At 41.3% G+C, this 14962-nt stretch overlaps 2 protein-coding genes across 2 annotated transcripts; one reads left to right on the forward strand and one right to left on the reverse strand.

Annotated features, from left to right (window-relative positions):
* Window positions 1-816: 816 nt before the first annotated feature.
* dnajc14 (DnaJ (Hsp40) homolog, subfamily C, member 14) lies at window positions 817-8680 on the forward strand. Its single transcript, XM_034138912.1, has 7 exons — window positions 817-913; window positions 1943-3376; window positions 3461-3567; window positions 3921-4040; window positions 4181-4341; window positions 4586-4688; window positions 5401-8680. Exons 2-7 carry the CDS (start codon window positions 2159-2161, stop codon window positions 5693-5695), a joined length of 2004 nt encoding a protein of 667 aa, XP_033994803.1. The 5' UTR covers window positions 817-913; window positions 1943-2158; the 3' UTR covers window positions 5696-8680.
* A 480-nt stretch (window positions 8681-9160) lies between these two features.
* On the reverse strand, window positions 9161-14575 carry inpp1 (inositol polyphosphate-1-phosphatase). Its single transcript, XM_034139318.1, has 6 exons — window positions 14335-14575; window positions 13355-13560; window positions 13209-13269; window positions 12027-12227; window positions 11767-11941; window positions 9161-11128 (listed from the first exon to the last, which is right to left on the reverse strand). Exons 2-6 carry the CDS (start codon window positions 13556-13558, stop codon window positions 10645-10647), a joined length of 1125 nt encoding a protein of 374 aa, XP_033995209.1. The 5' UTR covers window positions 13559-13560; window positions 14335-14575; the 3' UTR covers window positions 9161-10644.
* Window positions 14576-14962: the final 387 nt, after the last annotated feature.

Below are 14962 nucleotides of genomic sequence, written 5' to 3' on the forward strand. Positions count from 1 at the left end.
TTATTTAACCAGGTGAACAGTCTTGCCCATCCCTCAACTTCTATCATGCTTGTATTATTTTTTGTGTGTGAAAATGTTCACATATACACCAAGTGGTAAATCTAACTTTTTTATATAAGTTTATGCCTATGAACATTTCACTGGAACTAATATAGGCTACTTTTGATTGCCCCACTGCACTGCTAATACCTGAACCACATGTTGTAGAACTCAGTGCACTTTGCATGATTTGCCATGATCTGCTTTTAGATTTACAACCCAAATGCTCATTATTCATTTGATTTTTAAATACCATCATTCGTACCAAATACATCTACTGTATTTATTGTGAGACGGTTTTAGGGTTACCGGTTTTCTTGTAAAATAATGTTCTTATGGGACGATGCATTTATAGATGGATGGATTAATGTCAGAAAGGTTGCCGTAGGCTGTAAGGTCAGGCTAAATGGGAAGTAAAATACATGAATGAATAAAAAGATTATCTATGCCTTAAAAGAAGATGTATAAACCCATGTGTATTACTGTTAAGTGAAGGTATTGTAGTATGAATGTTTAAAGAAACTCAAGATTGTGGATCAATGCAGTGGAGTAAAAAGCTATATCATCAGTCTCCGAATTGTATTAGATTAGAGAGTAGCAGCTTGAAATTGAAATACTCAGGTAGCCTGCTACAAGTACCCTTATTTTTATTAAGTAGACAATAGTACAGTGCACTTTAAAAAAAAAAGATGCATGTAAACTAGTTCCTGCTCTACTTACTCCGGTACAGTAGGTGGTGGTATTCACCTGAAAGTAAGTATGGATCTGCCAAGTGAAGCAAATAAGAAGAAGAAGAAGAAGAAGAAGTGGCTAAAAAAACAACACGGGCACTTGGCTGTCTGATAACAAACAAGGTTACACACTTAACTGAGAGGTATATATGACATCTAGTTTGTTTGAATGCAAAATGTAAGATGATTTTCTTCCTCGCTTGGTAAGGTTGGTGTCCACAACATGCCTTAGCTGACTCCCCACATGAAGGGGAACAGCCGCTAGTGTTAACGTTAGCATCTCTGGCTAGCTGCTGTTATTAGCTCACTTCACTGTTAGCTGCTCGGTTGGCTTACTGCTAGTTAAATACGTCCCCAGCTTGCTTCTGTGCTGTCGTTTAATCCTCGTCTGAGACCGTATCTTGTCGAAATGTTGTCATGTTAGGCAGCCAGATAGCAATCTAATTTTAGCTCCTTTAACGACTGTCTGTCATCCTGTTGGCTGACTGTTTCTCCATGCTAACACTCTGCTAACTTTAGCCGCCTTTAAAATATATGGTGGTGTTAAATGAGTGTCTAATTAGTCTGCCAGACAGTTTGCCCGCTTTATAATGGCTGTTTTCGTCGCTTTTTATTGGGCTCTAAATTCTCCAACGTTTGTTCATGCCACGTTAGCTCGTTTCTAGAAACACGGCATTTCCTCATTGTATAACTTGATCAGCCAACAACTAAGTATTAGTTACATGAATGTAATCTGTTTAGCACATTTTGTACGTCGACAAGCAAGTGTGTGTGTGTGTCCTAATTATTGCAAGTTCACTATTACAAATACTAGATAGATAAGGTCTTGTATCTGCTTTACATGTAAGTTAATCATTAATAATTGAAATGACTCATTCTACATCGATATCATGTTGAATTCTATTATTGTTATCATCCCATGTTGATTGTAGCCTACTAGTAGCAGCAGGGAAAACTAAAAACTATTATCTTCGATATCGATAACATGTCAGAAGATAGTGAAATTGCCTGTTACAGTTGACTCGAACACAAAGATATTCCGTTGAGGTAAAGCAGAAAAGCATAAAGTCCTCACATTTGGGAACCTTGAACCTGGAATGTTTTGTATGTCACAATACTCTATTCCGCTTATCACAGGTTTAAACTGAGCTCTAAATTTTCTTGCTTTTCAGATAACCGCATGATGCATGATGTGAGATGTGATAAAGCCTTATTGACACCTGGAAGGGGCGGCTGATATGGTGGACCTGACACTATCCCTCAGGAGCCCCCAGACTCACTTCTTTATGAGGGCCTGGGGAAAATGTTGCCACAGATTATGGATCTAGGATATAATCTTCCATAAGATTCCAATTCCCCAAAACTTCAAACAAACAGCTGTAAGGAAGATGGAGAGAGAAGAAGCTGAGAAAGAGATGGATTGCGTTTCCGATGCTGACGAGGAGTTCCCTGATGGTGATTCCACATCAGTGACCGAGTGTGGTCAGTGGGAGGCCAGACGGACTGATGACGAATGCCAGCTGGAGGACCAAACAGCCTATGCCACATCTCAGGACACCCCAAATCCAGCCACTCCAAATGACTCTTGGATTGGTGAAGCAGGGTATTATGGATCTCCAGAGGCCAAAGAGGATACGGAGGAGGTTTCAGATGGGTCTGAGCATGAAGACACTGCAGATCAAGAGAACTTGCATGTTATAAATCAGGAAGAGGATGAAGCTGCGAAGGAGCAGCACATGAACGGGGAGTCTAGTTGGAGAAATCTTGGTCCTGGTCGGAGATTTAAATTGAGGAGCAGTGGATCAGTTTCAGAGCAGGGCAGTCAAAGCGCTTTTTCCTCTCTTCCTAAAGGAAATGTTACGTCCAGTGGTAGCCGGCACAAGCAGACCCGCAGACGTAACCACCATCACCATCAGAGCCGAGGTCGCAGGCGGACAGGAAACCAGCTCCTCTTAGCTTTCAAGGAGATGCTGTCGGAGTCTGTGAGCTTCTGGTGCATCTCCTGCGTCCACATGATGATTGAGATTATTGTCACATTAACACACAACTGTGGAGTCGGTGTTGAGACTGGAGGGATGAAACTTTACAGCCTAGGGCAGCAGGTCCTCGTAAAGATCACAGATATAGCAGGGCTGAAGGCAGACGCTTCTCGGGTTTTGAAATGGACTAAATGCACAGGAACGGACCTCATGGATAAAACTGTTAGGTCAGTGAAGTGGGTAACGACTACTGCCTTATATTGTTTGAGACTTTTCTGTGCTTTGGTTATTCTGGGTTACCATTGGGCAAAATGTGCATTGGGTCGTCTTAGTGGAGAAAGGGGAAAGCGCTATTGGACAACCTTTCAGGAGTCAAGGTTTTGGAAGAGGGTGGGGTCCCTGCTGGAAAGAGTCCGAAGCAAGTTCAGGAGGAATGGCCGTGTACCCCCGTCCAGCCCTTACTCACCCAGCAGAGTGGGGAGGAGCGGGCCAGGACAGGAGCTGGATAGACTGCTGGCGTTGGCTGAGGTACCAGAGGAGGAGCTCGACCCCTTCACTGTGCTCGGGGTGGAGGTGCACGCCACCGAGGCTGAACTAAAGAAGGCCTACAGACAGCTTGCTGTACAGGTGTGTGTTAATCAAAATAATACTGCTAAAAGAGGACTACATTTTTTACTTGTACAGCCTTTAACTTTTTCACTTCTTCTTCAGGTACATCCAGACAAGAATAAACACCCACGAGCTGGAGAGGCGTTCAAAGTACTCAGGGCTGCCTGGGATATTGTCAGTAATCCGGAGACTCGACGAGAATATGAGTTGTGAGTGCACAAAAAAGTTGTTATTAAAGGATATATAAATTTGAAGGCAATTATAAAAAAATAAATCAAGCATAATCAAAAACATAGTAACGAGTAGCATACTTAAAAAAACAAATCCTTTCTACTTCATCTCATCCTCAATATTCAAATGTCCTACAATTAGAACATATTTAAAATAATGATAGTAAATAAAAAAATTGTCTTAAACCATCTATTATTTAAGGATGAATAGTGTTTTCTTCTGAAATTATTTGGGTTAATGGGAATACAATTGTACAATAATTACTTGAGAGTTTGGTCATTATGCCCGTTATATTCATTGTTAAAAACATGTCTATTTCGGTCCCATGCAGGAAGCGAATGGCAGCAACTGAGCTCTCAAAGTCCATGAATGACTTCCTCACTAAACTGCAGGATGACCTGAAGGAAGCCATGAACACCATGATGTGTACTAAGTGTGAAGGCAAACACAAGTACGTCGCTACACACACTACATCATCTTAGTCAGTGTCAGATATTTCTTCAGACTAACGTTATGTATTACACACAGCTGAATCGTGTATTATGTGGTCAACTTTCATAACCTTTGCCTTCGTGACCTGTGTCTGTGCAGGCGGTTCGAGATGGATCGTGAACCTGCTGAGGCCCGGTTCTGTGCTGAATGCAACCGTTGCCATAGTGCCGAGGAAGGGGACCTGTGGGCCGAGTCCAGCATGCTGGGCCTACGCATCACATACTTTGCCTTTATGGATTGCAAGGTGTATGACATTACAGGTGAACATCAGCTTCTTCTAAAGATCATCTGCTCCTCTCGGCAGTAACAGTGCTCCAAAGACTAATCAATTAGTTTAAGATTTTTAAAGAAAGAGCACTTTTTTTGCTAATCGATTATACTGTTATATACTGTTAATATGTCTGCCCTACTTGTAATGGCAGGTTATAGAAAAGCTTCAAAGCATTTCCTGGTTGTACTTTTCCTCTCGGTCATGTAACTTTTTGTGACACTGTCTTGTTTCAGAATGGGCAGGTTGCCAAAGAATAGGTATTTCTCCTGACACGCACCGTGTGCCCTATCACATCTCTTTCGGTGCAAAGAACAACACCACCTCCACACGACAAAGGTATGTCCTTTCAAGTGTTTGTTTTCGGTCTAAAACATTTACAAGTTCATCCTCCTTGACCCCATTCAGGCCTACATTTTGCCAGCCATAGTTTTTCTGTTTGAAAGTAAAAAGTAAATACCAGTGGCAGATTAAACTGTTCTTCATTAAAGGTCCCCTATCATACTCTTTTTCAACAATATTTTATAGGTATCAGATATAAACAAAACCTGTCTCTGAAGGGTTTGGCTCCAAATACCAAACAGATCATTCTAGCATGCCATAAACCCCTCTGTTTCAGCCCTGTTTTAAGTGATGATACTGTATCTGTAGCTCTAAATGCTAATGAGCTGCTGCTGGCCACGCCCCTCTGAGAGATATTTGGTTTAAAAAACACAATGGTGCTCTCGGAGGAGATTCAGGTGATAAGGTGGGGGGGGTGTTACTTTGGTTGGTTATTGGCTAATGGTTACACAAGCCAAAAAAACATTATGACATCATAAAGTGGCCAAAATTGGATCAGCTCATTTTCAGACAGATGGATCAGGACAAAAAGAGAGAGAACTTTTCTGAAATGTTCCGAATCTCTTAACACAGTGGGGACAAATATTTATGTATAAAAGACATACAAAATTTGATTTTGCATAATAGGTGACCTTTAATACCTCCAATATTGCAGAATACGATATCTCAATAGAACGAAACATCTAAACTTTCCAACTTTGACTTCCAGGACGCCCTCAGAGAGCGCCACACCTCCCACCAACCCTGCAGATTTACAGGACTTCTTCAACCGTATCTTCAAGGGCGGACCTCCTAATGACATGGCTAGCAACGGGGGCTTCTTCCCCCCGGGCCCCCCTCCTCATCACCCACCTGGGGCTGCAGCGCCCCCGTTCTCTCCTCCCCCGAGCCAGACAGGTTTCTTCATGCCGGGGGCTCAGCGACCGGAGCCCAGCGAGACGTGGGCCGAGGGTGGCAAACCCCCCCGGAGGAGGAAGAAGGTCCGCAAACCCTTCCAGAGGTGAAGGCTGTTAACCTCTCGGAGAAACAACATAGCAACACAGGGACTCGGTAAATAATGGCCATGTGTGTCTCGCCTGCCTGTTGGCATGCCAAGATCTGAACCAGAGATAATTCATGGGTCAGATCTGCCAGAGGAGAGAGACTGCAGCGTGTGATCTGAAGTATTGAAGGAGGGTGGAAGAGGTGACGCTGTGACGGTGCTTTACCTCTCATCTCACCTTATATTTCCGTTGGTCTTTAAGGCAACTGTAGCCTTGGCATTGATATCCTTATCAGGATGCTGTAATAAAACATTTTTCTTTCATCATTTCCTGCCAAATCCTGCAATGCATGATTTATTCACCTGAAATTTAACACTTCAGTTTTCTCACTTTTGTTGATGTTTTTCAGAAGGTTAGTTGAAGACGTTGGTTCCCAGCGGAGTGAGTGACACTTGAATAGAGGGTTACATTGAGTAATGGATCATGTGATTAAGATGATGATAATGATGTGGGCAGCTTCACTGTCAGTGGTTACTCATGTTGCACCTTGCCAACATATTATTTTAAGAACGATTTCAAAAAACAGTTAAACCCAACACATCTGAACCAAATTTACAAAAAGCGCAGGAAATTGTCAAATTTGGGCAGTTGCAACATTTGTATTGGTGAGCTGTAGTAAGATCTGAGAGTATGGTGTGTATCTCTGGTAGTGTGCCTACAGACAAATTATTAAATATCAGTAAGCATAACTCGATGAAAGGTCAAAGTAAAAAAAAATTCCAAACTTGTGTTCTCTAGTCCAGTTTCAGTGGTGAGTGTTACAAATCTTTTCAAATGTATGACTATTAAAGATTAGGCCGTTTGTGCAGAATTTGAAATGCTAAAACTGGATGGAAGTTACCAGAGATACACATCCTGCATTTATAAACTTCTTCAAAAAGCCCCTGAGCCAGAGATCTCAAATCTTGACCTGAATAGGTAAATGAATCATTTTTGCTTTGAAATACTGATCCAAATCTAAATGTTCCCGCTGTTCAGTGCTTCAGCTCCAGGTTGATGTTGTTATTATTGAACAAGTTAAGCAGGAAAGACTTCAGCTGTGTTACTGAACTCAAGCTGCTTTGATTCAAAACTTTATAAGTGACACCTTGACATTTTGAAATGCTGATATTATTCCTCACCAGGGATTCATTTCTGTTTTAAAGACCACATACTTACACTACTCTGCACTGCCCCCACTTGATTCACTGTAAAACCACGCAGAGTGAAAAGTCTGCCACAGTTTCAACGATTTACAAAGTTTAACAGTCATTTGAGTCTTAAATGTATTTAATTTTGCACCAGAAAATGTGCTAATTTGCAAAAACTGAAACAAGCCTGACCTGTATAAAAACTCACAATGCTGTCAATTCCCTTTTTTTCACTTCAGCATTGTTCTTTTAATTTCTTCTGTAATGACTTTCACCCAGTCAACCCCACACAGATAACTCTGTAAAACCATAACAATTCAAATTAACATTGTTAAACGTTTTGAGCTCGTTTCAAATTATTTAATTTGTTGATCTTGTTTCATCCTGCAGTGTCATTTTAGCTTTCAGTTTAAGGAATAAATAATGTGGCTCTTAGTTTTGCTGTCATGTGCATTAAACAGGTGTTTTATTCTGGTTAAACCTTGCACCTAGATGTGGTTAATCTTTTAAAATGTCAAGGTCACAAGTGCACAGAAAATCTAATTAAGCTGATATACTGTTGACAACTTGAAGGGTCAGAAAATTATAATTTGTTGTACTTTTGGTTTAGTTTTTTGGTATGGTTCTTGCATAGAAATAATTTTCTTTTCATCATCGGTTAATTTAAGAAAACAGATGTTGTTTACACCTGATATGTGAAGTTTGTGAGAGTATAGATAAATGGCAATTATGTGTGATAAGGTATTTGATAAAGGCTATTTTTTATAATGACAGTTGATGAAAAGTACAATTTTCAATGTTTTCTTGTGTTAATTTGCACATCCGCCCCTGTAATAACATCAGCAGGGTTTTGAACAGTCATCAGTGATTTAGCCTAACAGCCTCCTCCAGCTGCAGCTGAGTAGGAGGTGTAGCTCGCTAAGCTAACAGCTCATTTGCAAATAACAATTCTTTTTGGGTAGAATCTGAATGTTAAATGAGTGTCAAATTATTGAAAAAACATTTAAGTTGCACGACCATCAAGCTCTGGCGTAGCACAAGTGTCAGAATTATATTCTGGCAATAGATTGCATAATGGTGGTTTGAATCTTTGTTGCAAATGTTGCTAGAGCTCATCGAAGCAGGTCATTAAGTTTGCCATGTTTCTTTTCACGTGTCAAATAGTTTTCTCTTTACTCATTGGATCAGTTTCCCAGACATGGATTGAGTCATTATACTAAAATGGCCCCTTTTAAAAATGAAACAAATATTATTCTGGGGGAAAGTGTTATTGCATAAAAGAAAGGTTATAGGTTAAGTCAGAAAAATGTAATGGCCTTAAACTAGTTTTGACATTTGGACTGGGGTAAAATTCATAGTGATAATCAGAAATAAATCATCAGAACTGATATCAACCACATGCATTGATTCATCTTACATATTCATTTAGGCCTTGATAACCTCAGTTCCTATTTACAATTTCAAAGAAACCGTCAAAATGTAATTCAGTCCCTGTCTGGGAAACCCAGCTGAAACCACGCTGAGCAGAGTGCATTGTTCTCCACACCTCGACTCCAGAATGTACGGGCTGTGTGTTAAAGGTAGCAGGTTAAAGTCCAAGAGGTTAATGAAAGAGCCAACACTTCACATTTTGTTCTTTTCCAAGTTTTAACAGATTATGCAGAAGTATTGCAAAAAATGTCTGACAATCATCAGGGTTTTTTGTAGGGAATTGTGAGGCGAGTTCCCTGGCTGGTAAACAGTTTGAAAATATCACTGTTGGGTTTCTTTCCCCCGCTTTCTCTGGTTTTCAAAAATAAAAGAGGATTTCCTATTATGCACAAGTGATTCTGTTCCTTTACACAAATTATTTATCAGTTATACAACAATGCATATCAAAGTCATACCATTTTAAGCATACACAGTGACAATGAAAGTGACAAAGTGATCATTAAAAACATCTTGATACGAATCTGCTTATTCCTTAAAGGTCCCATGTCATGCTTTTCTGGTTATTACCCGTGTGTGTGTGTGTGTGTGTTGGACCAATCCGCAGAGCCGTTACGTTAAGTCTGCGGATTGGTCCATTACACACACTCAATCTTTTCTCAGCTGCAGCTCCGCGGATTTCTCAGCCTGAGACGGCGGGACGCGGCGAGGCTGTGAGTCTGTGTGTGAGCACACACACACAGACTCCCAGCCAGGCTGCGGGTGTGTGTGTGTGCTCGGGCTGGTTTCGGCCTGGGTTTCGCTGTGTCTCGCTGTCTCGCAGACGGCCACTGGGCTCACAGGGAGGGGGGGGGGGCAGGAGCTCCAACAAGCCGTTTAGGACAGAGAGTGAATACACATACTATACAGAGATGCTGTATGAAACCAATGTGATTTTGGAAAATTGCACAATATAAATCTATTCTAGTAGACCTCAACAATGGAATTATGATCAGTAGAAATGGCCATGACATGGGACCTTTAAGATAACTTTATAAACCTCTCATCCTTTAATATTTAATTGACTGTAATCCCTACCCGAAAAGCACTCTTTGTCACTGTTTTACCTCATATGGAATTTCCATCCTCTGACCTTATTGACTCATGGTGCTATGGCCATGGAGAGAGGGCAGGTTGCCGTCTGCTCCTTAAAAGGAGTTGTTTCAGAGAGGTGCAGATTACTGTGAATGGGGCAATTTGATTCTCTTGACTTATTATAACCCTTAAGACTAGATGGGCTGGAAAAAAAACGTGATAGGACTATTATAACTGCAATTTAAACTCCTTTGAATCCAAGATAATTCCCTCAGACGAGTCGGAGGCATCTTGTGATGTCCGTTCCTCTGGCAGTGAAGTGTTCCTCAGCTGTCCAGCAGTGAGCACTGTTCCTTCTGTTAACTTTAGCATGATTACCTGTCTTTAAGCAAATGTATATATACTTTTACACAGCTTACATAATTATAATAAATGCTCAACAAGGTCTGAGCTAAACTAGATGCACAAAAAGGCTTACAGTGTTGTAGCTGCCATGAGGAAGCTGACATGTTGGATTGTCACAGAGCTACAGCCGGTTAATGGTAGAAGTGAAACTGCCTGAAAGAGTCTTGTGATTGTCTGAACTGTCTGTCACATTGGCCCACATAACAAGTCCTACTCATCTGTCATGATGAAAATCTTTTTCTGTCAGTCCCCCATTTGACCTCCACTTTTTCTTTTTTATCAAAAAGACACAAGGTTTCCTTGACAAATTGACAAAATCTAAAGAGCCAGACAGGAATCTTTAAATGATATTGGTTTTGATTGATTAGCATGGGTTTTCCCATTGAATTTCCACAACCAAAACATATTTGGCCCAGACCAGATGTTTATCTTGTTATGGAAACACTTGAAAACTAGACCTGCAACGATTAGTTTTTATAGTAATTTTTCATGCAAAAATGTCAGAAAAGCCATTTTAGCCTCTCGAATATAGTGATATATTTTCCTAACTGTTTTATATTACATTAAACTGTATATCTTTGGGATTTGGACTGACGGAACAAGACATTAAAGAAACTGGGATGTAGATTTTTTTTGACACGTTATAGACCGAATGATTAATCTAGAAAATAACTGGCAGATTAATCGTAAGAAAATACTTGCAGCTCTATTGCAAATATATCTCATTTAAAACAAGACAATATAATATGTGTTTAAAATATTTCCTCCTGCACCCTTATCCTTCTCTTTCTACGTATACAGAAAATAAGAATATGATCATATATGCAACAACAGCTGCTTCAGCTTGTGTTGGTTACATCCTGGCTGGTTCAGCTACAGCTTGCCTTTCAGAGGGGCGATGATGCGGCTGATCTGGGAACAGTCTCTGTACGCCACCAGGCCGCCATGGTTGGCCCAGCGGTCCGCTCCTTTGCACTCAGTGCGGGGCTGGTGGTAGGTCAGTTCTGCCTCTGCTCCTGAGCTGGACTGCAGACACTTGTGGAGGTCCACCACCCCCCCTCCGAGGGCCCGGAGCAGAGCGTGAGGGGCGCAGGAGTCCCACTTGAAGGTGCTCCCCTCCGACAGGACGTAGACGTCAGCCAGGCCCTGGATGACACACAGGATCTTGTATCCGGCTCCAGAAGCGAACATCAGCTTGTCCGGGCCGCACAGTGAGGTCAGGGCTTCCTTTACCACCGGCTTCTCACTGGAGCTCAGCACCGCAGACAGCCCCCCCGCAGGTCCTGCTTTAGGCCGGGTCTCTGAGCAGACATTGATGCTGCCGCAGGACACCCCCCAGAAATGCTTCCCCTTCCAGCTGTGAACACAAATAATGAGTGTTAGGGTGAGAATAATGTACTTTACTCTCTGTCTGACATCTAGTGCAGATCAGGAACAGTACGTTTTTAGAGTCTGCTGCATACGAGCAGTGAGAGCATAGACTATATGGACAGGTAATCACATAAGTACAACTGAAAGATTAACAAAACGTTTTTAGGGGACCAACATTTTAAAACTGTAAACCCACTGTGAAAAAGTTTTAAGATTAAAACATGGTCAATAACTAAACCGGACACTGCCATGGTAGCCACCTGTATCGTCTGTTTGACTTTAAATGGGACCATTACTTGGAAAATGAACATCATGCTGTATTGAAGAAGACTTTAAACTAGCAATCGAGACCATAAACTACTCAATTAAATGTTTACTGGGGTAATCAATCAAGTGAGAGGTAGGGTCATTTTCTCATAGACTTCTATTCAATCTGACTTTTATTTTGCAGCTATTGAAGTTGCCCCACGCTAGATACTATAAAGGATGCAGATTTAAGTAATTTAAGCATTAGCTTCACTTTTCAGACTTTGAGGCCGTTGCTTTGGCGGAGAGGGAACCAGAACAGTGTAGAAACCATACGATGTAAAAAGAAGAAGTATTACAGATGTTTTTTAAACTCACCCTCCACCTGCTGGGTCTTTGTAGTTGAACGGCTGGTTGATGACGCCCATGACGGGCTCGCCTGTGCTGCGGAGATAAACCCCGATCAGGACCAAGGCACAGTGCAGACCTGAGGGAAACAGGCGGCCCTCCTCCAGCACCTCCTCTCTGCCCTCTATGTACTGGCTGGTGGCATCTTAATGCAAAAAAAAGAATAAATCAGTTATTATCTCTGCTGTTCTTTCTGGATAAATGCATCAGACAGGAACACAGCAGCTCACCTATGGGGTCGATCCAGATGCCGAGCTCTGAGGGGCTGAGGGGGACCGTCAGACCGTCGGTGTCGGCCTGGATGCTCGCCGGGTCCTGGTGGATGGCCCGGGCCAGCAGAGAGGCCGCGGTGTGGTCGCCGTCCAGCACGGAGGCCAGCAGAGCCGCGGTGTCCTCCTCTGTAGCGCACACTGTCACCGTCACACTCTCTCCTGTTAGGGAGCAAACCAAGTACTCCTTTGATTATTGAAATATTTACACAGTGAGCTTAAATATTTGGACAGTGATGTGTTAGCTTTTTGACAGTTGATGTGTTAGCTTTTTGTTCTGATTATTTTAGATGAAAGACGTTGGACTTTGAGGTTAAACTGCAGATGATTTACTCAAGTGTTTATAATGTTTCAAGTATTAGGTCCATCCAAATGAAGGTTGAGTGATTATTATTTCCTTCAATCTTTAATCCTCCATCATATAATTAACAGACAAAAGCTTCTATATTCCTGCAGCCCACGACACTCACCAGATTGTTTTAGTTGTTATCAGCTTATCTGTTTCAGTTCATCATTTGATTAATCTGAAGACAATTTTCTTGATTAATCATTTGGGCTAAAAGGGCAGAACAATTTCCTTAATTCCAAGTCTGTAAATATATTTTTGATATTACAGAGATAAATAATTTGACAAAAAACACCATGAGAAGTTATCGGGTTGGGCTTTTTGAAATTGAGATTGTGTGAATCTTTTTCAATCCTTTTAACATTTAACAGACCAAATAATTACTTGTTGTTACGGCCCTCACATCAATTTATTCAAGATGAGGTCAAAACATGATTTTTCAAGATAGGGCATATCACAAGAGGATTAACAAAGTAGGTCATAATGAAGGTACTGCTTTGTTGATACTTTCATGTTGCAAATCCTAAAATACATTTTTTAAACCAAAATCAAACTGACATGCAGGGAATTGTGTGTCTGTAGGACATGTCGGTCGCCAGGTCAAGTTTTTGGACTCAGTGTCGACCAAAATAATCAGCTCTTAACTTGTAATTATTTTTTAATACAATCACTATCTGTCCAAACTCCACTGTGATTTTGACAAACTAAAGTCCGCTTTGAGCTTAAAGTCATTAACATCCAAAAGTGAAAAGAGAACATGAACATGTACTGTGTTAAGTAAGATATCAAGTCATTACCTAGCCCATTTTCAAACTTGTTGGACTCCTCTCCATTGATGAAGTCTGCCATCTCAGGGAACTGACCAAAAGAAGAGACAGGACATGATTACAGACCAGCACCAGTGGATTATGACAGCCCATACTTTAGTCCAGACATTTCCTACCTTAACACCAACATCATGCCGGATCATCTCCTGGATCACCACGTCAGCCAGCGTCTTGAAGTCCTGGACGAACTTCTTGTTCTTGTCATCTCCGGTCTTCTCTTGTACGAGGAGCTGGAAGAGGGGAGCCTCCTGCCTGCAGACACGAGCAACGTTAGCCGCTTTCTCTGCCACCCGGAGCAGCAGCCTCAGCAGATCAGCCATGCCTGAGCAGAAAGAAAAGAAGAGAGGGTTTAGTCAACGTGTGCGAGAGAGAGAAAAAGAGAGAGGAGGCAGGTCACACTTTGCACATAACAAGCTAATTATAGCCTTAAAATGAAAACAGGACATATCTGAAAAAAGACGAGTGTGTGAGGGAGGAGAGAGTGGCCTCAGGTCTTTTGCATGTGAACCACAGTATCTCTGCTGAAATGCATAACACCTATGCAGATCACTATCCTCTCTAAACACTTCAGGTATCTCCATTTCCAAATGATTATTTAAAAGTATGGAAAACAAAACTGTACATTATCTTATAATAAAATACTATCAGGGTAAACAAAATACAATAAAACACACTGGGGTGTGTAGAAAATGACAATTGGCACTACACAGTGGTGTTTGCGGTTAGTCATGTCAGTGGAATATTACAGTAAATATGTTTTCTGGAAATGTAAAAGGGCCTCTAATGTAGTTCGTTTGTATTTTACCGTCACACAACTTTACCATTCAAGTCAATTTCACTTACATTTAAAAAAAAACTTATTTGCCAAGGGGGGTAATTTGTAGAGCTACGTAGTGTAGTACATTAAAGGTCAACACAATATAAACACAAATGAAAACATATATTAAAAAAAAAAGCATGGACAATCTGCTCATTTCTGCTCTTGACATCCTGTCGAACAGGATTTGCTAGGGTTTCATATGAGATTATATAACGAAGCAAAGACATTGAAAACGGCAGAGAAAAATAAAACATTGAGAAATGATTGAAAGCTTACCTAAAACCAGGTTACACACCGCTTATTACCCTTTCGTCTGTCGCTCACCGTGGCTGTGTTTATTCTGTTCGTCCTAAAGTCACCAAACGCGGTTATTTCGGTATGACAGGAATGTGAGAGAACGCACAGTTTCACTAAAACAGCAGAATTACCGCACCGCTCCGGTTTCTCTACGTCAGAGCGAGTTTCCTCTTGAAGGAAGTGCGGACGGTCCTTCACATCTAGGCTGGCAAACTAAAGGTGCAGACAGGCGCACAACCGAAGAGATATTACGGTACTTTTTACAAGGAGCAGACAACAGGAAGTGATGCCGCGCTGCGTTCAAATGCACATGGGAATTTCAAGCTTCGATCTCGGAGCAGTGCGCACATTGGCTTGTTTTGATAGAAATTAGGTTGTATGTAGACATATAATACTGTACATATAAAGGTTGTAGATTGTTGTCTACCTAACTAGGGTTGTTATGGGACGTTTAACATTTGTGTTTAAACGATTTCTTTATGCAGTTTGTTTCCTCAAGTTCCCTGTCATAGGTAAAGTGCCCAAATGTTCATAAAAATCAAGTCGAAAGATGTCACTTTTAAATTTGAAGACATCAGTTCACCACCAGAAAAGGTGGGGCGTGGTT

Source organism: Trematomus bernacchii, unplaced genomic scaffold (genome assembly GCF_902827165.1).
Source record: "Trematomus bernacchii unplaced genomic scaffold, fTreBer1.1, whole genome shotgun sequence".
In the NCBI taxonomy this organism is placed as follows: Eukaryota; Metazoa; Chordata; class Actinopteri; order Perciformes; family Nototheniidae; genus Trematomus; species Trematomus bernacchii.